Raw genomic sequence first — 22,105 nt, forward strand, 5'->3', positions numbered from 1 at the left:
GGGAAGCAGCGCTGAAACTGCGACGCAATTGCCAATTTACGGCCCGTTTTTTTTTACAATTGTTCCTTATTCCTTGGCTCTCCACACACATTTGCTGACATTTTCTTAGTTTTTTAAACACCTTTCATCACTTTTGCGGCTCTTCAGAAAACTTTTTCGGCAGATTTTCTTGTTATAAACTTGCTACACTTACCAGACGGGTTTTTTTGTACTTTTCCGCACATTTTTCACTATTTTTCAGGACATTTAACTGCCCTACACGTGCATCTGCGCCGGGAGCTTAAATTTGACTTAGCTCTCTCTCTCTCTCTCTCTTCCCACAACATTCGGTTCGGAAGGCGAACGAGCGTAGGCGGTGAGAGCATTTGAGAGTGATTTTGCATTTGCTATGTGTGTATGTTGTTGCTTTTGGCAGCAAGAGTTTCGTTGAAGAGTATTACCCTTTGATTCTCTCTTCACACTTGTTGCTGTGCAATGACCTGAAGCGGGTGGCCAAAGTTAAGTATTCCTTGAAAGAGCGCAGCTTTGCGGAGAGGATCTAAGAGAGGCTTTACTTTTGCACTGTGTTTGTGCTGTTAATGTTGTTGTTATTGTAGCACACGCTGCAATAAGCGTGGGAGGAAAATGCGAAGTGCGTGCGTTGGTTGATAAGATCATTAGCATAGAAAAGGTGCATTAAAGCATTAATTTGAAGTTTTTTTTTTTTATTTTCAATGACCTAAAGCGGCGGCGAAAAGTTAAGAAATCCTTGGTAGTGAGCAATTACGCTGGGAGAATCTAAGAGCGAATTTGTTTTTGCTGCTTTGTGCATTGCTTGTTGTTGTTGGTTTAGTTTTGGATAATTGTCTAGTCTCTGCAAGGGTGGGATGCAAAGAGGGTGGGTACATGAGTGACATGATGGATTAACATGGATATACTCGTCTACTCGTCTAAAGAACTTAAAAACTTTTCGTTTTCATTAGGATCTTAGTTCTGAGCTCAAAAATATGAATACAAAATCTTTTGGAATCTGAAATAAAACGAACTAGTTCTTGGAAGTCTCATACACTGTGCTATTCTCTATGAGAACTAGAGGTTTCGTTCAAAAATAAGTCCAACTTGAAATCCTTATAAATTGTTACATTATCCTTCTAGTATTTATATTTGTATAGAAATTGTTTATACTTAGTCAGTTAGATAGGTTATTAAACTTTTTTTTTTTTTTTCTTGTTTTAGTTTTATATAAATTTGTATTACTTTTATACTATATTTCTCTATTATATTATTAAAGATTATATTATTATTAAAGATTTACATAAACCTTAGTACATTTCTGGGTAGTACGAGTATTTCAGATTCAAAACATTCCTTATCCTATCCTTAAAATTTCCAAAACCGTTTAAGACCATGCCCATTCCATTCAGTTTAATGTGGAGAATGTCCAAACCTCTCCACTTTATTTATTTCGCAGCGAATCCTCGCATTGCGATTTCTTTGATACGTTTTTTCTGTTTATTTACTTGATATCCCTGGAGTCTGTTGGCTTCACCTGGAACCTGGAACCGGACCATAACCCCAGATGGTGCCAACCGTTGCCTTTTGCCCTTTTTTTTTTAGCCGGTCGTTGCTTTCTTTTATTCCCTGTTTCTCAAGATAAAAACTCGCCAGAGCTGGGGAAAATATCAAAAGGAACAACAACAACAAAATCTGCCGCTAAACTGTTAAAAAATTCAAGCACAAATATTTGTTTCTTGGTCTGTTTGTTAGCTTGTTTGTAAAACTAATGAAATTTTTGCCATATTCGACCCCAAAGAGAGGGCAAAAAAAAGCATAAAACTTGACCGCAAAAAAAAAATTACAAAAAAAAAAGAGAACACCAAAAAAATTAACGCCACCTTGGAAGCCCCCTACCCCATAAAAAGGAAAGAGTGGGATATATAGTGCACCCAGAAAATGGAATGAGAAGGAACAACAAGGGCAAAGGAAAAAAAAAAAAACGACAAATCAAAAGGCAAAAGTGCAAAAGACAAAGCCAGCGGGCGAGTCGGAACCGTCGGAATCGCGCCAGCCAGATTATTATGTCAAGTCACGTTTATGAGCGTAATTTCGACAGGACACCCCCAAGACACCCGAGCCACATCCAAACCGCACATCCGAATGGAGCGGCAGCGGCAGCGCAGCTTGTTAAGCGGCAAACGCGACATTGCAGCAGTTAAGACACCGCCCGCGGCCAGTCAATAAACCGTTAAAAACTCACTAAAAAAACAGAAGGACGATGAGATAGATATATATTTTGGTAGATGTTCATAAAGATGGCTGGAAATCAAATAGCCGATATGAAAGATAAATATCAGAACTTCAAATGGAATTAAAAAATACTTTGGCATAAGCTTTGGCAGTAAGTAAGAACGGATGTGGAATAATGATATAGATCCCTTCATTAACCAAAATTAAAAGTATTTTTGGAGAATATTACATACATAAATATTTATATATGGTGGATTCTCTAGGGATTAATATTATTGTAAATTGCTAAAAGACCGCTAAGAGAGTAGTACTTGATATGATAAGAGCAAAATTAAGATAAGAAAACGGAATATAGTAATATTCCATTGTTCGTTTCATATCATAAATCGATTAAGCTTAGCGATATTGAATGCATCAAGCAGGCCAAGCTATTTCTAATAAATGTACATCAATACATCCAGGGAAAACAAAACGTTAGTTTTCCAAAAATATTCTCATTCAATTCAGTTGCTACAAAAATGTTCCATCCAGATTACGAAAGGCCCAGCACGGGACCCCACGAGTTCATTGGCGTTGAAACAGAAGGACAGCCCATACCCATGGGATCCTGCGTCATTGGAATTCGCTACGACAAAGGAGTACTCATTGCTGCCGATACAGCGGTGTCGGAGGCATCAGTGCCTCGGTACCAGGATGTGGATCGAGTCTACAAGATCAACAAGCAGATTATTATGGGCGGAGGTGGCAACTTTCACGATGTCCAAATGTACAGGCGCACAATTGAAAGGCAGGTCATTTCGGATCGTATCTATCAGGATGCATTCGAGATGAAGGCCAAGGCCCTAGCCTGCTGGTTGAGGAATACCTTATGTGCACGTCGCATGGCCATGGAACCCACGAATGTGGCTCTAATTGTGGGTGGCATGCAGCCAAATGAAGGACCTTACCTGTCCCTCATTGACAGTGCCGAAAGCATTTCCGATGACTATGTGGCAGCCACTGGACCTTCCCGGCAGCTGGTAATTTCCATGGTGCGCGACAAGAAGCCCCAGGAGCGGGATTTCACGGAGACCGAGGCTTTGGGCATGATTCGCACATGTATGGGGAAGCTACAGTGCCGCGATCCCTGTGCAATTACCCAGTACACGGTGGGCGTCTGCAACGCCAACGAATGCCACATCGAAGGACCCTACAAAGTCAACGAAGACTGGACTCTTGCCCGTCGCAAAAAAGGGGAGCAGGCGACTAAGAACATCATTTCAAACTCAAGTACGATTTAAATCTCCAAGCAAACTTTTCATTTTTAATATTTCATACATACAAATAATAAATTAATTAATTAATGTTAAATATGGTGGGGGTTATATAGGGGGTTCCCAAATTGACGTTGATTTATCGATAAATACAATAAATAAAAACGAAATTAAGCTTTAAAGCGCCCCCACGAGTAGAGTAGCGGAACCTGGCTCTATTATGTGTCCTTTATCATTGGTATTCCACGTTTTGTATCCTATCTTCGTTCACGTTCTATATTTTAGTACATTCCATGTTCTATATTCTTCTATATTAGTTTGAAATCATAGACAATATTCTATATTTTATTTTCTATCTTCTATGTTCTACCAATTCTATGTTCCGGAAGTTCTGAGAGCGCAAGCGCCAAACAAAAAGCATAAAATTCCCCGAAACCAACCTTTGCCGTAAGCTTTGTCGGAATTTCTATCCAGTAATAGAACCATAGCAACAACACGTCAAAGCTTCATATAAAAATTGTAACTTTTTAACACTTTAATTGAAGATTTTTAATCTGGATTGACAGAATATTCTTGTTGTAAAAACCTTTCTGTATAAATCACTATTTAAATGTTTATGCTTATATTTTAGTGCAAACTTTTTTATTACATGAATTATTTTTTTATTTGTTTATTATTACTTATTTATTATATGTTTTTCACTTATCATTTTAATTGTTCAAAGAACGACAAAGTTACAAAGTTTTTAATTAATTAGCACGCATTCGCCTAAACTATTTGTTTAATTTTTTAAAATGTTTTTGATGGTGTTTCATTTTTAAATTTGTAAGATAGCCATATGTTAAGGAGCGATTCGTATAAATTTAAAAATTGACTTTATTCTCGACTATTTTCAATAGCGACAAATTCAAGCCGCGTGTTCGTGGTGAAGGGTTATAGAACATTTATATCGAAATTTCAATACAATGAATGAATGACTTCAATGAACCGTTCAGTTTTCTCCCTAGTCTTCGACTCCCGATCTCAAGGGCAGTGCAAGCCACTCAGACCACCCACGATATGCACTCGGGCTATGCTCCGACAGCAAGGCATTATCTACGATTAGTGGTCGAGCGAGATAACCAAAGGCGAGCATGCATTTAAATGAAGAGTGCTGATTAGCGCAAAGAGCTTGTTGCCAGCGGCTGCCTCGAACACAGCCATACAACCCAAAAGTAGTCTCGAGCAGTCTACTTATGTTGATTTTTAAGAACTTAAGTGATAAGATAATTATATATATTATTCTACGTTTACGGGTTTGTTAAATGTATTAAGTATTTGTGCCAAAAAAACACAAAACACTAAATTCTAATTGGGCAATAAGAAAATTCTCGCCAAATCTAGATAAGAAAACGATATAAAACGAACTCCACGGCACTCTCCAGTCAGTTTTCAGCCGTTTATAATGCAGTCAAAGTGGATCTACGGATTGCTGGTGTTTTTCCTCTGCAAAAGCATCACAGGATTGGCGGATGTTGAAGGGGTAAAGTTTCGAGTGTACTCATAAGATGGAAGTTTGAAAAAAGCCAACAAAAATCTTCTTACAGCGTGTCATAATCGAAACGGACAGAACTGATATTCAAGAATTGTATTTGGATTATCCGTATAGCCACTGTCCTATTGATTCCAGTGCCCATGGTATATATACAATACAGGTAGGGGAACTAGATCCCTTCCCAGTGTTCTGCAATGCAAAGATGGCGGGTCCTGGCTGGACTGTGATCGCCCGTCGAACCAACAAGGAGCTGAATTTCTACCGCAACTGGGATGGGTACAAGAGAGGATTTGGTGACATCACAGGCGACTTCTTCATAGGATTGGATAAGCTGCACGCCATTACAAAGTCACAGAACCAAGAGCTATACGTACACCTGGAGGACTTCGTGGGGAACACGAGATATGCCAAATACGATGAGTTCCATATCGAAAGTGAAAATCAATTATATCGAATGTCAAAGTTGGGCGCCTTCACTGGAGATGCGGGTGATTCGATGATTGAGAGCAAAAATCACAAATTTTCCACCTTCGACAGGGACAACGATAATGATCAGGGTAACTGTGCAGTTCAACGCATAGGAGCCTGGTGGTTCAACCATTGTACCTGGAGGTATGTCTGTACATTTTCTATTTTAATGATTGTTTCTAATCGCACAATTTCAGTAACCTTTTCGGCATTTATGTGAATGGTTCCGTATCCAGCATGAACGGAAAGGGAATATGTTGGAATACTTGGCTCGGATCTGGCTATTCCTATAAATCAATTCAAATGATGGTTCGTCCAAAGTGCTCTTGCCCTAAATAATAAAATAAATATTAAACTGCAACGTATTCCTGTAATTCCGCATTAAAAGTAATGACAGGAAGTTAAGGGAGGAAAGTGGCTAAAATATGTTTGTTTTGCTACACGACATCTTCGATATTCCACGTTTTATAATCTATCTTATATTTTCTTAATTTCTTTGTACACTGGATGTTCGGAAATTAGAGCATCACACAAATTAGAGAATTCCAGAAATTAGAACCGAGCATTTTATTGCATTGGCGAAGAATTTTTGTATTGCCCACACAGCTTTGACTTTTTGGTTGAAGTAAATATAAAAATGGGAATCCTCGAAATTTTCGTCTTGTATACAATTCGGTCAAATGCATGTGTAATTTGATAAGCCTGTGGAAATTTGTGTTAGTTGTTTTATTAACTATATATTGCTGGCGCAATTATTTTTAATGTTTTTTTATAATTTTCTTTCAAATAAAAATTTCTTTCCAGAAATTATAACTTTTCAGAAACTAGAAACACCCCAGGAGAAACCAAGTGGTTCCAATTACCGAACTTCCACTGTATATTCTATTTGCTTAGTTCCAAGGCATGTAAATGTTAATGTATTTTGTATAATCCATCTGCTAACAGTAACAGTTGAATTAACTCAATGTTTTATACATTTTTTTGTTCAGTGGACTTTAAAAGCTTTTTGTGAAAACCTTTGGCGCAAGCTTTGTCAGAATTTCTATACAGTATAAGAACCATACATGGAAACAAAATGTCAAAGCTTTTTACTTGGAATCCTCATCCTCGTAAATCGTGAAACTGTTTTCAGACCGCAAAATATTCTGGAATTCTTTCTATAATCATTTGAAAATCAATTGTGAAGTCGTTTTAAAATGTTTATTTTAATCTCTTGCCATGAACGATAATTTTCGAAAATATTTATTATTATTTATTTCCTTTTAATATGCCTCAACCTCTGCCAATAAAATCGCGGCACTTGGAGCAGTCCAAAGTGGAGAAACTCAAGGAGACTGATCATGGAGCAGCCGAGACACAGCTGAAAAATGCCACCAAATGAAACTGTGACACAGAAGATACGATACCGAGATAAGGATGCTGCAGGATGCTGTAGGATAATCTCAACACATACCCAACAAATCCACCCAAGTGTAGATCAGATTCGTTTTGTAGATCAACATGGAGGGCTTCTTGAAGAACACATTTAGCCACATGCCATTGACCAGCGATGCGTTGACCTGCTGCCATGGCTGCAGGACGCTCTTTCGCAGCTCCGTCACGAGAGTCAGCGACTTGCAGTTGTGCAGACAGTCGCAAATGAGACCCGCATCCTTTGTGTGGACATAGGGATGCTCGCCGGACTGTTCAATGTTCTGCAGCAAGTGATTGTGGGCCGCAAGGCAGGGCAGATCGATTGCCTGGCAGGCGGTGTAATTCGAGGGCGGATAGAACAGGTCCAAGGTGCAGTTGCAGTAGCGGAGCAGGTACCTCTGCTGGCACTCGGCCCGACAGTTCTCCTGCATGTACTTCTGCCCCATCAGAGTGTGAAAGTGATCGCTCTCCTGCTCGTAGTCCATCACACAGCGGCGCCGACTTGAGGGCAGGCTCAGGGTTGCCTCATCAAAGTAATGATAGACAGCGCTAACCGCCACATTGGTGCGTGTGTGTGGCACCAACGCGATGGGATCACCAAACCACACAGAGGACTCCACCACGTTGAGCTGTGGGTTATAGGTAGATAAGTAGCTATTCTGCTTTCAGCAAGGATTCCACACACAATAAATCCCTTGGAACGCAGATTCCCCGGTGCATGGTGATCTGAGTGAAGTTGTAGGCGTACCAACAGTCCCGTACCAATGCCATAGGCAGCATTGCGTCGCTGTTCGAGCTCATTGAAGGCCAGACAGTGACCCAAAGGCAGGCGACGTGGCCGAAAAAGATGACAGCAATTCCATGCGGCCATATGCCAGCTACAATCGCTCAGGATCTCATCACATTGCCAGGCCATATCGCTGACAATCTGCGTGAAATTCAGATGATTGAGCGACTGCAGCGGCTGATTCGCCAGCGAATCAAAGACATTAAATCGATGGAAACTCAAACCATCATAGGCGGTTAGTATGCGCTCGAACAGTGGCTCCTGGGCTGCGGTAATGTTGTATCGACTTCGAACCTCTGCCAATCGTGACCAATTCAGGCGATTCTTGTTGCATATTATGACCACTGGAAAGGCAATCTGCTGGATGGGGGCATGTGAGTGGGCGATTATGGTCTGAAAGTGCCTGTTGTTATAGCGCTCCGCCAACAGATAGCTCACATAAATCAGCACAGAGCAGGCGCACATCAAGGCCAAAGACCAGAGAACTCTAGAGCGGAAAAACTTGGCGTAAACTTGAGCTATTTGATTTTGCTTTTACTCACCGCATGCGTCGTCGCATGGTTGGTAAAAACAGAACATATAAACCGTGTATATGCGATCGGGATATATAGCTATCGAGTAATTGCATCCAGTTTGTTGAGGCTTCTGGCTTGCTGCCCTTTGATCCTTCCGTTGCATCCTGACACTCACGCCATGCCACCACTGGCAGTCGGCTCTGAAATTTTCCCACTTTACTGGCGTACATTTTGTAGTTCTCTGCCACGGGGTGCTTGCCTTTTATAGAACTATTTTGGGTGGGTTCTGGATTTTTAGGGCATATTTTGGGTAAAGTTCCTGTGTTGAGGGGTTTGCCAGTGGCTGAGTTTAGCCGCATAGAACGGTTAAAAGTTTAACATTATCGACATAATTCACGCTATCGATATTTAATACGATAGATTTAGTGATATTTGGCGTCGGTAAATTAATTTAGTGTGCAATAGATCTGCAATTTTGTAGCTGTCAGATATGAAAACCGGTTAAGTTCTAATCGATTTAAAACGAATAGACTAAAGTCGATACTTTTAGAGAGTTGTAGTCGCTTAGCTTATTGAGAATGTGATACGATTCATGATAATTCAACATTTCGTAGTTTGCAGACATAAAAGCCTTGTTCCCTAGCTAAAACTTCTATAAACTCGATTTAAAATCGATCAATTTAGAGATTTTGAGTCGCTTAAATCATTTTGAATGCGTTAATGTTCATAAAAATCCACCATTTCGTAGCTTTCAGTATTGAAAACAATTTTATTTAAGACATAATTGTATATTATCGTGTTATAAGCAGTTATCGATAATAATATCGATAGCGATTATGGGTGTGAGTCATTTAGAATGCGCTTATCAATTATTTTGAAGGGAAAACCACATTAAATAAAAATTTAAAGGGTACCCAATCGTCCACCTGAACTTCCATAAATTTTCTTCGGGCTGCTCCATTGTGAGTGCTTTCTAATCGTTGTGTGCAAATCATTTGCGATTGATTGCATTCAATTGAATTCATTTCGATGCCAATTAGCTTGACACATGTACTCCGTACACCGTTTGGGATACCGGGTGGGATGCAAATCTCTTGGGGGATATGCAATCGATTGGCGTGACATTTAGCGGCAGTCCGACAGTGGCAGACTTGAGGGTTAATAGGAGCCAAACACGTCAAAACCACCAGCGGGTAGCACTAGTACTAGAACATGACAAGGCGCTAAACGGCATCTAATTACCAATGAAACGCCATCACGCATATGGGGGGGGGCCAAAAGCGATATAAAAGAGCTATCCGTCACATTGGTTGGATTCAGTTGGTTGAAATCCGACATGACGCTGGTTTATTTTCCGCCGCCGCCGCCGCAGCCACAGCAATCGCTGGCCCGTCGCTATGCCCAACAGCTTGGAAAATCTGCCTGGCAGTTGGCTCTAAGATTTGGCAAACGGACCACGATTCATGGCTTGGACAGGCTGCTGGGAGCGCGGGCCAGTCGCTGGGAACGATTCGTGTGGCTGTGCACTTTTGTGAGCGCTTTTCTGGGCGCCGTCTATGTCTGCCTGATACTCTCGCGGCGCTACAACGAGGGACACTTCCAGACGGTGGTGGACAGCACCCGATATCCGGTATATCGCATACCCTATCCGGTGATCACCATCTGCAATCGGAATCGCCTCAATTGGGATCGTTTGGGTCAGGCCAAGAGCAGATTCCTGCCGAATGTTACAGATGCCGCACAATTGAATCTATTTGAACGGATTGTTGGCAGCTACGATGACGTTAGTTTCGGGCACTTTGAGTCCTTTGAGCGACTGCGCCATCAGCCCACGGAGCTTCTGAGTCACGTTAACTTCAGTTTGGTTGTGGATTTTATGAGCTGGCGCTGTGACGAACTACTGACCGACTGCCTGTGGCGGCACTATGGCTACAATTGCTGTGAGATCTTCTCAAAGCGTCGCAGCAAGAACGGACTGTGTTGGGCCTTCAACTCGCTGGAAACCATCGAGGGCAGGCGCATGCAATTACTGGATCCCATGTGGCCCTGGCGTACAGGTTCCGCTGGTCCCATGAGCGCGCTGTCCGTGCGTGTGCTCCTGCAGGTGGATAAACACTGGCCGGGCCGAAAAAACGAAAAGGGCATCGATGTGATGGTCACAGAGCCGTTTGTTTGGCACAAGAATCCCTTCTATGTACCCGCAAATACGGAGACAACGCTGGAGATTGAACCCATCATTTATTTCTATGATAATGATACGCGTGGAGTGCGTTCCGATCAGCGACAGTGCGTCTTCGATGTGAGTATTGCATTCAGTCATCGTTTAAGTTTTCTCTAACTTTAAACTCTTGACAAAAAACAAAAACAAAACAACAACAAAAAGGACGAGCATACGAGCCAGGATTTCAAGTCGCTGCTGGGCTACGTTTACATGATTGAGAATTGCCAATCGGAGTGCCATCAGGAGTACTTAGTGCGCTACTGCAATTGCACAATGGACCTGCTCTTTCCACCCGGTAAGCACGTTTCGTTCAACCGCAGACAACAACAAAAAAAAAAAACCTTAAAAACCTTCATGATTTCCTGTGCCACGTGCCACATGCTTCGTGTGCTTCCAGGCCAGTATCGGTCGTGCCGTTCACAGGATTTACTCTGCCTGGCAGAGCACAATGGTTCGTAGACAGGCCCAGCCCAGTCCAGCCCATACAGCTAGGCTACTTGTTCTAATCCCAGGCTACTGTACTGCATCCATCCTTAGACCTACTTCGGTACTCACATCAGCCCGGGGAGGAGGGCTTTGTGCGCAACAATTTCCAGGGCATGGTCTGTAAATGCTTTCGGAATTGTTACTCCCTCAACTACATTTGCGATGTCCGGCCCGCCTTTCTGCCGCCCGATATCTATGGGAATTACTCATATGTGGATTTGGATGTGCATTACCGCTTCGAGACCATAATGGTGTATCGCACCAGTCTTGTCTTCGGTTGGGTGGATCTGATGGGTAAGCAAAGAGAGCAGAGAAACAGCAAAGATGCCCCGCTTAAATGTCACACATTTCTTTCAGTTAGTTTTGGTGGCATTGCTGGTCTCTTTTTGGGCTGCTCGTTAATCAGCGGCATGGAATTGGCATATTTTCTGTGCATCGAAATACCCGCCTATGGCATCGAGGGACTGCGTCAACGTTGGCTTGCCCATCGACAAATGGCCACACGCATCGACTCTACGGCAACGCCCACACTTAATTTTCGCCAGACCATGCCCAGTCAGCTGTTGGAGCAGTATTTAATGCAGCTTAAAACGGAGCAGAGTCAGCGGAAAACGTTGAAACAAAAGGCCGCCAATCTACACAACTGGCAACGCCTGACATTCGCCCATAAGCATGTTATTAGCAAATGAATAATGCACACGAATAAAATTTGTATTTGTTCAGGAAATCATTGGCAAGAGTGGCAAGTGTGGCAAGTGTGGCATGAGTGCCAAGTGTTGTGGTGGGGCCCAGAACCAGCTGCCAACAAGTCAACAAACAAATTGTCCTCATTTTTCAGGCTTGCAATTTGCCCCAGAACCATTGGCATCCCTTACCAACCAACCAACCAACCAACCATCCAAACATCCATCTATCCCTTCCATTCAAACCACATAACGAAGGAACTCCCAAGAGTGGTGTGGGGTTGGGTGGTGGGGGGAAGTGTCTGCCTTTGGGTTCTCCTGCCTCCTACTCTGGAGGTTCTGCTGGCCGCACGTTGACAGCTTCATTGCCAGACGACATTGTTAATCAAAATTGAGGTTAAGTTGTGCTCCCCAAGCGGATTGCTTGCCACAGTCTTTCGTTTATTGAGACATTCCCTTGGCTTTTGGGTAGGTTCTAGTTCTAGGTTCTATGCTCCAGCCACAGCCACAAAGTCGGCTTCATTGCAATTAAACCAAAAGTTTTTTGTTTTGTTGTCGTAGGTCCAGGACTTTTGTGGGTACCTTTGGGAGCCGAAGGCGAGTGCCCTTTCCATTTAATCACAACAGTGCGTATGCATAATTTTATTTATTTATACATACGTATTTTCACCGCATTTTCAGCACATTTTCAGCGCGCTATATGAGTGTGTCTGTGTGTGTGTGTGAAAACAGCAGGCAATCATTTATCATTTCAATGGCGCGACGGCATTATTATGCTTATTACTGTGGCCCAAAGGAGGCGTGGAAATCGCTTGCCGACAGACATACAGACTGATAAGCGGGGGTAGATTTTTATAGTGGCAATGTGAAATTGCAGGAAAAAATTATATGACTCAACCTTTAAATTCATCTAAAGTTGTTTTTTTTTGCAAAGATTTTTACCTTTTCATATGCCATACACGGCGAGAAAGGTTCTAAAGTTAGGTACAAATGCTTAAATGTGTGTACTTTGAACCATTTTTGGGGCCATGAACAAGATAATAAATCAGAAAATGTTAGAGAACTAAATATCTTAATATATCGCTTCTGATGCGTGTTAAATCATGTCTTAAAATGTATTGAATATTTATTCCGAATCTAGATAGATTGTTAGCAACAATTTGGTAGATATATTTGAATGCTTGGATCTATTTTGCTGTGTTCTGTACATAAGAAAATACAGAATTTCAACTGGTAATGGAATCGTTTAAGTAGTATTAGGTTAGTATTATGTATGCATGTACTTACATACATATATATGAATGTCCCAAAAATCGAAAAATGCCCTAAAAAGTAGAGGAAATAAAATAATAAGACATGTAATTTTTAGAATAAAAAAATTTGATTGTAATATTTTTTATTAAAATCAAAATTTCAATTTCAATAAAGTTAAATAATAAATAATTTGTATTAATAAAATCAGAATTATAATTTAAATTTGTATTTTAAAAAGTGAAAAGTAATTTTTTTCCTTTTAAATTTATGTTAAACAAATAAAAATAACTCTCAAAAAATGTTTAAATACAAATGTACAAAAAGGTTTATTTTTTCTTGGACCAAAACTCACACATAAATCTGTTCTGTGATCGCTTAAATAAATCAATATCTTTCATAGGTAAATACTGATTTTGTTTAAATTTATCGGGGTTATAGCCAATATAGATATTGATAGATAGCAATTTCCTGCACATCCATAAATTCATTAAATCTTATTTTTGTTGGAACTATCCTTAATATTGCATTTGTTTCTATTTTTGTTGAGGTTTTTCCTAACTGAAAGCGTACATATTTAACAGTCTCCCACCATCAGCAAGCCAAAAATATCCACCAAAATTAAATTATATACTATACCACACAATCGATGCGAAACCTATTGAAATTCAAAGTCAATCTGTGTGTGTGTGGGGCGTGGGGGCGTGTGTGGTGGAAAGATTACCAAATTACTGGCACACGAAAAGGCAGTCGAGCGTGAGAAGAAATCAAGAATTCCATAGCATTTCAGTGCAGAGAAAATATTGTATAAAAATATTATCACATTTGATTTATGTCAAGCGGCCAAATTGACTCAATGCCAACACAATGGCTGGAACGAACGAAGGAAGGCAATTCCATGAGTCCGTGAGGCATCCATCCAGGTGTTAGTTTTTTGAGTTGGTAAAATATTTACGCTGTCAGCGCACAAACCGTCAAATGGTGCGCTGCATGTGGCAGGAGACAGAGCAAGTGCAACCAGGAGGCAAGGCAGAACAGGGCGGGGCAGGGCAAGGCTTTTGGGCCAATAAATGTCATGGCAGACTGACTTTTCCCTTCAGTGTTGTGGCGCACAAAGTATTTTGTTCCTGACATCGTCTTGACACACTTTGACAGGGGCGGTGGCGGCAATGGCAACGGCAATGGCAACACATGCAACATTATCATTCACAACTTTTGACAGGAGTCCCACCCGCCCCGCGGACAGGCAGGATACGGGGTACCTGGGGGTACCGTAGTCTCTTCAGGACACACGCCAAAAAGTTAAGTAATTAAAATATGAAGCATGCAAATTATACGACACATGACATCGTCTCGAGTGCTTTATTTATGCCAAATACTTGTCGTGTTTTGCCGCCTAATTGATTTACAGCCATGTCAGTGTCCACCCACCCACACACACACACACACACACACACACACACACACACACACACCCACTGGCAACTACTGGCTACTGGCTTTTATGGAAATATTGCTTCTGGCCAGCCCTGTAGCCGCCCGCCTTAATTGTAAGCACTTGTTAGTTAATTAAAAATGCAAATAAGCTTCGTGGCGTCCGTCGCTCTCAAACTTTTGGGGTGGCGCCCATTCATGTGGCCTGTCTGTTGGCGCTTTGCAGGGCCCACGGCCTATGTGCATGTGTGGCGGCATCCATGATGTAGATGTTAATCGAATGCGACAGATTTTCACTGGCTTTTGGTATACAATTTTAATTTTTTCCTGCAGTCCGGAGATCCTGTACCATTTCATTTAAAATACAGATATAATACAGCTAAAATTAGCGCTAATTACCACACCCAAAATCGGGATAAATGTCATGGTTTTCCTACATCAAATATATCTTCGAGTCTCATTGCCTTTTTATGAACAAATCTTAAGGAAAACTTTTTAATTAAAAATGTCATTGAAAAAACCTAGAGAAAAGCCAAAACATGCAGCAGCACAGTAAATATATATACCCTGGGGGGGAATATTTAAGCAAGTACAAGTAAAATCAATAGCTTTGGCAAATGTTGATTGTCAAGGAGAGGAAGGCTAACGAGAACGAGACTCCAAGCAATTGACCCGAGTCTGTCAATCAGTCAGTGGCTGAGAAGGCTGGAAGACTAACAAGCCAAGGAGTATACCCAGTACTGTGACACATCTGACCTATGCTCTGGTCCTGTATCCTTGTGGCAGTTGCCCTGCTGCTGCTGCTGGTGCTGTTACCTGACAACATGTCCCAATTATTGTGCTCCACTGAAGCTGAAAATACACATGGAAAGAGCCACATGGATTTAATAAGCCACACGACACCAGGGGCAAGAACGCACCAGCAAAGACTCATGTTCTCGTCTGGCATAATTATGGCGACAATTCTAGCGGTAGTTGCTGGATAGATGCTCTACGAATTAACAGCAAAATTCAGCAAATAAGAATATACCTTAGAATGCTTGAAATTGCATAGAAATACGCTTAATATAAATAAATAAATTACTCACAAATATACGAGAAAGAGTGCAGGCGTTGTATTTCTATTTGGTTTCACTCGTTGCTTAGCTCCATAAATCTCTAGAGATTTGGTTTGATTTAACGGGTTTGACGGGAAGAAATTGCCAATATCTCCAGTATCTCTGGGCTCTAGTTTTTACAGTATATCGTACACAAATTGTTGCTATTTTTATGCATTTAATTTTGAAATTATTTATACATTTTATTGTGTGTACTTTGTGATAGAATGAGAAAGATTGCAGTAGCATCGAAAAATGTATTTTTAAATTTAAGCCAAATATTTCTCCCCAATATCTATTCCACAAATGTAATATTTTTTGTTCTGCTCAAACAACAACCATGAGCATAAGACCCTCCTTTTGTGAGGGCACAGCAACATATGATTCATGATATGTAAGCTGCGGCTAAATCCACTTTACTGCTCATACATAAATACAGCATAAATACATACGTACATCATGCTACCCATGACATCCAGCCCGTCATCTATCCATCCATCAAAACGTCTTGTGGCAACAGCGAGGGTGAGGGTTGAAGCCCCGTCAAAAGGTAAGATCAAAAGCAAAAAAAAAAAAATATATGCGATAGAAAAAAGCAACCACCCGCCGCAAAAAAGCAATGGCGACTGCTGATTTTATTATTAAAATATTATTAAAATCCTGGTTGAAGGATAAGAGTGGTGGAGATTCCACCTTCAGGCTGGCCCTGCCCCACCATGTTGACAATTCGATTGTTACAATATTATTGCATACTTTGTGGGGCAGCGACTACACTTCCCAACGTACTTTTCGCTGCTTTATCGGCTTACCCCGCTTTGGGGATTTATGCGACTAAAGTTGCACTTTGATGTCGCACAAAGCCAGAGAAAGAGATGGAAAAATTGCAACCAAAATCTCTGCTTTTGAAATATATTTTCCTTTCTAAATGAAAAATCAAGGACATCTGTTACGAGCCAACTCTGTCTATGCGTCTCCTGTCTGTCTCGAATCGTCTCTCTCTCTCTCTCTCTCTTTGTGTGTGGGTGGAGTGTGTTTTTCCCAGTGGACGCAAGATTAACTCTTATTTCATGCAGACACACTCTTCGTGTCCCAACGAAAGATGGAAAGTGGAAGAAAATACTAGGAAAATGGTTAGAGGGAGGACATGCCAAGGAAATTGCAGGCAAAGAGCAGAAACTTGGCATTGTAATGCCCGGCATTCAACAATAAAATGCAAATGTCACTTTGAATGTTTCTTATGGAAAATATATAATACAGGGTGAAGGATTTTACGCAGAATTAGGAATCGAACATGTTAAAGAAGGGGTAGTTGAGAAGACAGAAAAGTGGACAAAATAATTCCATAAAGGAATTACAATTTTAAAAAAACTGTTCAATAGCCAAGAGATTTCATTTTTTTTTTTTAATTTTTCAATGCAATATTTAGAATATTTTAATAATGATTAATAAATATTAATAGATAATTTAATTTGGATTTATTTTTATTTTTCACATTACATACCCTTTAAATGCGAACAAATTTTTTGAATAAAAAAATTTGATAAAAATGAAAACCGAAACCCTATACAGGCAATTTCCTGCAACAATTTTTCTCTGCCGGACAACAGCTTAAAGGATTTATCTATAGTTTAGCCAAAGAGCAGCAGCAGCAGCGCGCAGCAGCAGCAGCAGCAGGAAGGAAAGTGCACTTGAAGTAGTAAAAATTCAAATTCAAATATGATTCCTTTCGCATAAATCACACCTACGTCAGCGAAAGCTGTAGAAAACTTTTGCCCTTGACATTTTTGCAGTCTAAATGATGATGACATCGGTAGAGACAGTCGCTGACATTCGTGGAATGCCAGAGAATAAAACTTTTGGCGAGAAAGAGGGAGACAGCTCTCTCTCTCTCTCTTGCTATCTCTCTGGCAATGCAACAGCTATTAATTTTGCATTGTTGCTTGGGTGTGGATTTTGTGGCATTTGTGACAGAAGCCATGCAATGCACTCTCTCACTCACCTTTCGCTCACACTCTCCCTCTGTCATATCAAATGTCAATGTCTCCTCTGGCTCTGCTGTGTGTACGAGTATCTCTGTTTGCTCAGTCTAGACATTGTCTAGCTGCCATTATCAACACATTTATATGAAATTTAATCTAATAAAATTGTCAAATATGCACGCACCAGTCTCTGTCTTAAAGCAGACCCTCTCCTCTACATCATTTTATTGACCTTCAAACGTGGCGTAAAGAGAAGCTGCCCGAGAAAGTATGCTATACTTTTTGCATAATTCATCATAACAGATCCGGGGGGGGCCCTTTTACAGCACCTGAGAGAGAGTGCGATCAAAATTTATGAATTTTTATGGCTGCCATGTCTGAGATTTTATGCCACGCCTCCCTCTGTCAACTGAACGCCTTCCTCTGTCGCGTTGACAGTTTCTGGCTATTTCTCACCCTTATTCGCTTATTTCTTTTCATTCTTTTTTGTGTTGGTTAGCTTTCGCACCTTAAGAGCAAAAACCGTAACCAAAACCCCAAAAACCAACGTAGCACGCTTTCAACTTTCAATGTGCTTTGCATTCGTAAATAGTTCGGTGTTGGTTTTTCCTTTCTCTCGATACCTCATAGCCCTAGGGCACTGGGGGTATATGAGGCATTACATATTAGAAATGTGTGACAGACAGAAGGAGACTTTTTCTATGCTAGAAAATAATTTATAAATATATATTTGGATCGATATAAAACTTCTGAGATAATGGCAACGAATCCAAAATCGAAATTTGGAGCATATTCCAAGCATGTTTCGTTTAGTTCTCAAAAGCAATTAGGTAACAGCCTGTGGGCTCTACAATATTAAATTTATGGTAATGGCTTTTAATTAAGTTATCTGTAGAGATATTATCAACCTTACATATATACCAAAAATCATCTAAAGGATATAATAATTACAGTCAGCATACGAGAGACATTCTTAGATTTTAAGAAATTATGAAAATAGTTTTGGCAAACAAAAATTCTGTCAATGAACAATTTTTAATTTTTGTTTTCATTAATATCTTTCAACCTATGCAAATCTGTTTGTGGGAACTTAAAGCTTAAAGATACGCGAATAATATTAAATCAAATTAGATATATAACTATTATCATCCAACCTACCAAAAATCATCAAAAATTAATCAAATTTATAGCCAGAAAATAGGGGAAAAAAATTTAAGGATAACAAAATACTTTTGAATCTAAAAAATTTAGATTTATTTAGAAAATAAATAGATCTCAAATATAAAATCCAATAAAATATAATTATGTTTTGCATAAATAGATCTAAAATCCAATCAAATATAATGAGCATACCTTAGTCGTAATATACAAACAACCGCTACCGTTCTGGTCTAGTCCCCCAAACCGGAAGGCAGTAGTACCAGAGTTGGGGGCATTTCGGAGGGAGTAGCAGACGGACTGGCACGTTGTGGCGTTGCGAGCGACTGACTGTCACCGGAAAGTTAATTTCGCGTTGTATTTATTATTTATGTGCATTACTTGGGCGCTCTTAGAAGATTTTCACTTAACGTCGCCAGCTGCGGTGTGCGGCATTACATTTTTTTTATTTCACATTTTTTTTTTTCATTTCTGTTCATTTCTGGCTTTGAAAATGTGTTGACGTCGGGTTTCCGCAGGGAAAGCTTGTGATTTATGCGAGATTTTTCAGGGGCAGATTATACAATACAAAAATATTGAAAATCTGCCCAGAATTTAAGCCAAAAATTGTATGTATTAAATAACTGATATACATTTGCAATTTAATAGATTTTCAGCAGTCACTGAAAGGAGTCTTAGCAATGTCTTAGAGGAAAATTAATTGACAGTGGTGCCCCCCATTCCGATTTGCAATGAAAATTGTACACATCTTGGCGGGGGGGAGTTGGGTATTGGGGGGATGTCTTTTGTCTAATTGGTTTTGCGCCTAAAATGGGTTAATGATGGCAGCAGGAACCAAAGTGAATCTCTGGTTCGATTGTCTGCTGCTTAAAATCGTATTAATTAACACTCATTTGTAAAGTGCCAGAGCTCCACCAATCACAGCCGCCATCCTTTCCACCTTCTACCGAACCAGTGGAGTGGAGTTCTTTGTTCTTCGTGGAAAGGGGGGAGTGAGTTTCGTTTGTAAACGTAATCATTTGGCAAATTTGTGTGCCTGTCTCTCAGTCTGTCTGTCTGTCTGTCTGTCTGTCTGTAGGTCTGACTGTGGGGCGGCTTGCGGTCGTTTGGGTAGAGTGATGTATATGGCAGAAGGTGATGGCGGGAACTGGTGGCAAGCTTAAATTTGCTTTTAATTAGAGCTCAAGTGGTGGAGCAGCGGCAGCAGGCACAGTAGCAGCCGCAGTAGATGAAGAAGAACAAGGAACAGCAGCAGTAGGAGCAGCTGTGAAAGGACGAGCAGCAGTAGGAGCCAAGCAGCACCACTTGGCACAGCATGAGGCTGCCATCTGTCTTTGCGACTTGCGAACAATGCGTCAAAGTGTTGTATGCAAATAAGCAGGAATGGGCCGGGCGGGGCGGGGGGGGCGGGGGGATGGTGAGATGGGAAATCTCTCCTTGCCTCTTTCCCCTCTTCCCACACTGCTGCTGCAAAATGGCGGCGGACGCGCTCAACGGACATGTTTGATTACAAGTGCATGTTGTGCATGCATCATGGCTGCAAAAGCCTGGTGGTCGGTCGGTCGGCTATGCCTCTGCCTCTGCCTCTGCCTCTGTCACAACATGAGCTGCATATTAAATGCACAGCACAGGACAGCACAGAACAGAACATTATGGAGCATTCGAGCAGAGAGTGGCAAGCCATAGATAGACTCCCTCCAGCAGCCGGAAATGCAACTAAAGTGACGACTCCAAGTGCGGTCAGAATGTTGCACAAATGCTGAGAGGGTATGGGCACAGACTTGATGAAGGTTTGCATGTGCATATAAAGCGATAGCTGATGGCAGCCAAAACCCAATGCAAGTTGTTCTTAGGGTTTTGATAAGGTATTTGCATTTATTATTTGATTTGATTTAAATTTCACTCCAGAGAGGAAAGACCACACAGCCCACTTACGCTCATTATTCTGTGAATTATAAAAGAAAATATAACATAAATCTACGCTTCTGGAAAACCTTTGCTTTTGAATGTAAGACAAGCACTAGGAAGGGTTCTGTCGAAGTTCAGTCGCCAAAGAAGCATGATTTTTTTTTTGTTTTTAAATAAATTTCTTAAACCAATCCAAATGCCAAATTTAATACTTAGATAAATAGATAACTTAGCACTATATAAAAATTCATTTTATTTAACACACTCGATTCCCATATGTTTCAGGCCCATGCCGTGCACTGCCATTTTTTGTGTGTCCCAAGCATATAATCATTTCATTTCATTTTCCATTTCCCCGTGCCCTTAATTCAGACTAATTTCATTTAATGCTCTCTCTCTCTCTCACATCACACACACGCCCCCCAATGTCCCTTTACACTGGCATTTCGAAAGACAAGTTAAAATGTTTAAAAAGTGTAATTAAACTGCAATTTCGCACTGACGGCACGACGACAACTCCGTTGCGTTGACATTCAGTGAAATGAACTTTCGCCCTGTTGGAAAGAGCAAAGAACAAATGACCTTAAATGAGGCAAAAGTCAGAAGAACGATGGCCACCAGTCTCCCAAGTGAAATCCCATTAAAATAAGGCAACAAAAAAATAAAGAGAAACGGAAATCCAGGCCCTAAGAGAGCAGCCAGCACATTGCCATATGCGCTTGTATTTTCATTAAAATCAAAAGTATAATTAAATTCTCGGACTCTCGACCCTCACCCACACTCTGCCAGACGACAGTTCTCTCTGCCACTCTGGAGACGCACATGCTGGGAATTTGTTTGTTATGACAGCAGGAAAACTGCTGTAAATGGAAGTTGCTTTCTTTCTGGTCGAGTGGAGGGGAATGGAGAAGGATCATCCCCCGACCATTAGGTCACATGTTAGAGCTGCAGAAGAAAAAAAAAAACACAAGTAATTTTGCTTATTGTGTTGCTGTTGCTGTTGCTGCTGTCCCGTCTCGTTGTTGGCTTTTAATGAAGTGCAGTGATTAATGCACTCACCATGGAGGAGACCGCAACACAATTATATTCAATAGAGAAAACCGTTCCGACTGTTTTTTTTTTTTAGATATATATATATTCAAAGTATCCAACAATTCCAGGAATAAGCAGAACTAAAAATAAAAAATCAATATTTTTTAAGCAAACAGAAAATCCCAACGCTGCGACAGTCACTCGACAACATTTGCCCAAATGAATGACCCTCTTTGTCATTCCTTAAATTCCACTTATATTGTATATTATAATTTAATAATTTAACGCGGGTAGCTATAATAGTTTTAGAAAAATAAACATTCTTATCGACGAATGGATGCCATATAGCCGACATAAGTGATGTACTTCAAAAGAGAAAGTGATCACACAGAGTAAAGACATTTTGCATTATCTATCAATAACCAATATTCTTGTATTCGAAATAAAAGATGAAAGAACTAAAAGCACTAGCCCAAGAATCATATAATCGAGTTAGAAGATTGTTAAACTTTATAGGCGACCCTTCGGTGATGAGCACTCGTGCGAAATCGATATCAGGCCGCTATCTTAGCAAATACCTAAAAAGTAAGCGAGCGATAAGAAAAATTGAGACAAGAAAAAGATTTAAAAGCTGAAATTCAATTGCAATATCCAGTCAGT

The 22,105-nt window shown here is 40.6% G+C and overlaps 4 protein-coding genes across 4 annotated transcripts; 3 read left to right on the forward strand and 1 right to left on the reverse strand.

Moving 5' to 3' along the window:
* Nucleotides 1–2,744: 2,744 nt before the first annotated feature.
* On the forward strand, nt 2,745–3,506 carry LOC111064700 (proteasome subunit beta type-4-like). The gene has a single exon (XM_022352455.2). It carries the CDS (start codon nt 2,745–2,747, stop codon nt 3,504–3,506), a length of 762 nt encoding a protein of 253 aa, XP_022208147.1.
* A 1,406-nt stretch (nt 3,507–4,912) lies between these two features.
* LOC111082885 (ficolin-1-like) lies at nt 4,913–6,036 on the forward strand. The gene is made up of 3 exons (XM_041592366.1): nt 4,913–5,001; nt 5,066–5,625; nt 5,679–6,036. Exons 1-3 carry the CDS (start codon nt 4,924–4,926, stop codon nt 5,818–5,820), a joined length of 780 nt encoding a protein of 259 aa, XP_041448300.1. The 5' UTR covers nt 4,913–4,923; the 3' UTR covers nt 5,821–6,036.
* Nucleotides 6,037–6,733: 697 nt separating this feature from the next.
* Nucleotides 6,734–8,426, reverse strand: LOC111064701 (pickpocket protein 19). The gene is made up of 4 exons (XM_022352456.2): nt 8,224–8,426; nt 7,580–8,168; nt 6,935–7,523; nt 6,734–6,864 (listed from the first exon to the last, which is right to left on the reverse strand). The coding sequence occupies exons 1-4, from the start codon at nt 8,424–8,426 to the stop codon at nt 6,734–6,736; spliced, it is 1,512 nt and encodes a 503-aa protein (XP_022208148.2).
* A 1,106-nt stretch (nt 8,427–9,532) lies between these two features.
* LOC111082873 (pickpocket protein 19) lies at nt 9,533–11,592 on the forward strand. The gene is made up of 5 exons (XM_022379107.2): nt 9,533–10,495; nt 10,580–10,712; nt 10,815–10,868; nt 10,955–11,197; nt 11,261–11,592. Exons 1-5 carry the CDS (start codon nt 9,533–9,535, stop codon nt 11,590–11,592), a joined length of 1,725 nt encoding a protein of 574 aa, XP_022234799.2.
* Nucleotides 11,593–22,105: the final 10,513 nt, after the last annotated feature.

This window comes from Drosophila obscura, unplaced genomic scaffold (genome assembly GCF_018151105.1).
Source record: "Drosophila obscura isolate BZ-5 IFL unplaced genomic scaffold, ASM1815110v1 contig_179, whole genome shotgun sequence".
In the NCBI taxonomy this organism is placed as follows: Eukaryota; Metazoa; Arthropoda; class Insecta; order Diptera; family Drosophilidae; genus Drosophila; species Drosophila obscura.

Bases quoted from the DNA above. Each gene is read 5' to 3' on its own strand.
- LOC111064700 (XM_022352455.2), top strand. From the start codon at position 2,745: ATGTTCCATCCAGATTACGAAAGGCCCAGCACGGGACCCCACGAGTTC.
- LOC111082885 (XM_041592366.1), top strand. From the start codon at position 4,924: ATGCAGTCAAAGTGGATCTACGGATTGCTGGTGTTTTTCCTCTGCAAA. The intron at 5,002-5,065 runs GTAAAGTTTCGA...ATCTTCTTACAG, and splicing joins GATTGGCGGATGTTGAAGGG to CGTGTCATAATCGAAACGGA. The intron at 5,626-5,678 runs GTATGTCTGTAC...GCACAATTTCAG, and splicing joins TTCAACCATTGTACCTGGAG to TAACCTTTTCGGCATTTATG.
- LOC111064701 (XM_022352456.2), bottom strand. From the start codon at position 8,426: ATGTACGCCAGTAAAGTGGGAAAATTTCAGAGCCGACTGCCAGTGGTG. The intron at 8,169-8,223 runs GTGAGTAAAAGC...TTTCCGCTCTAG, and splicing joins ACCATGCGACGACGCATGCG to AGTTCTCTGGTCTTTGGCCT. The intron at 7,524-7,579 runs GTGTGTGGAATC...TATAACCCACAG, and splicing joins TGCGTTCCAAGGGATTTATT to CTCAACGTGGTGGAGTCCTC.
- LOC111082873 (XM_022379107.2), top strand. From the start codon at position 9,533: ATGACGCTGGTTTATTTTCCGCCGCCGCCGCCGCAGCCACAGCAATCG. The intron at 10,496-10,579 runs GTGAGTATTGCA...AACAACAAAAAG, and splicing joins AGCGACAGTGCGTCTTCGAT to GACGAGCATACGAGCCAGGA. The intron at 11,198-11,260 runs GTAAGCAAAGAG...CATTTCTTTCAG, and splicing joins CGGTTGGGTGGATCTGATGG to TTAGTTTTGGTGGCATTGCT.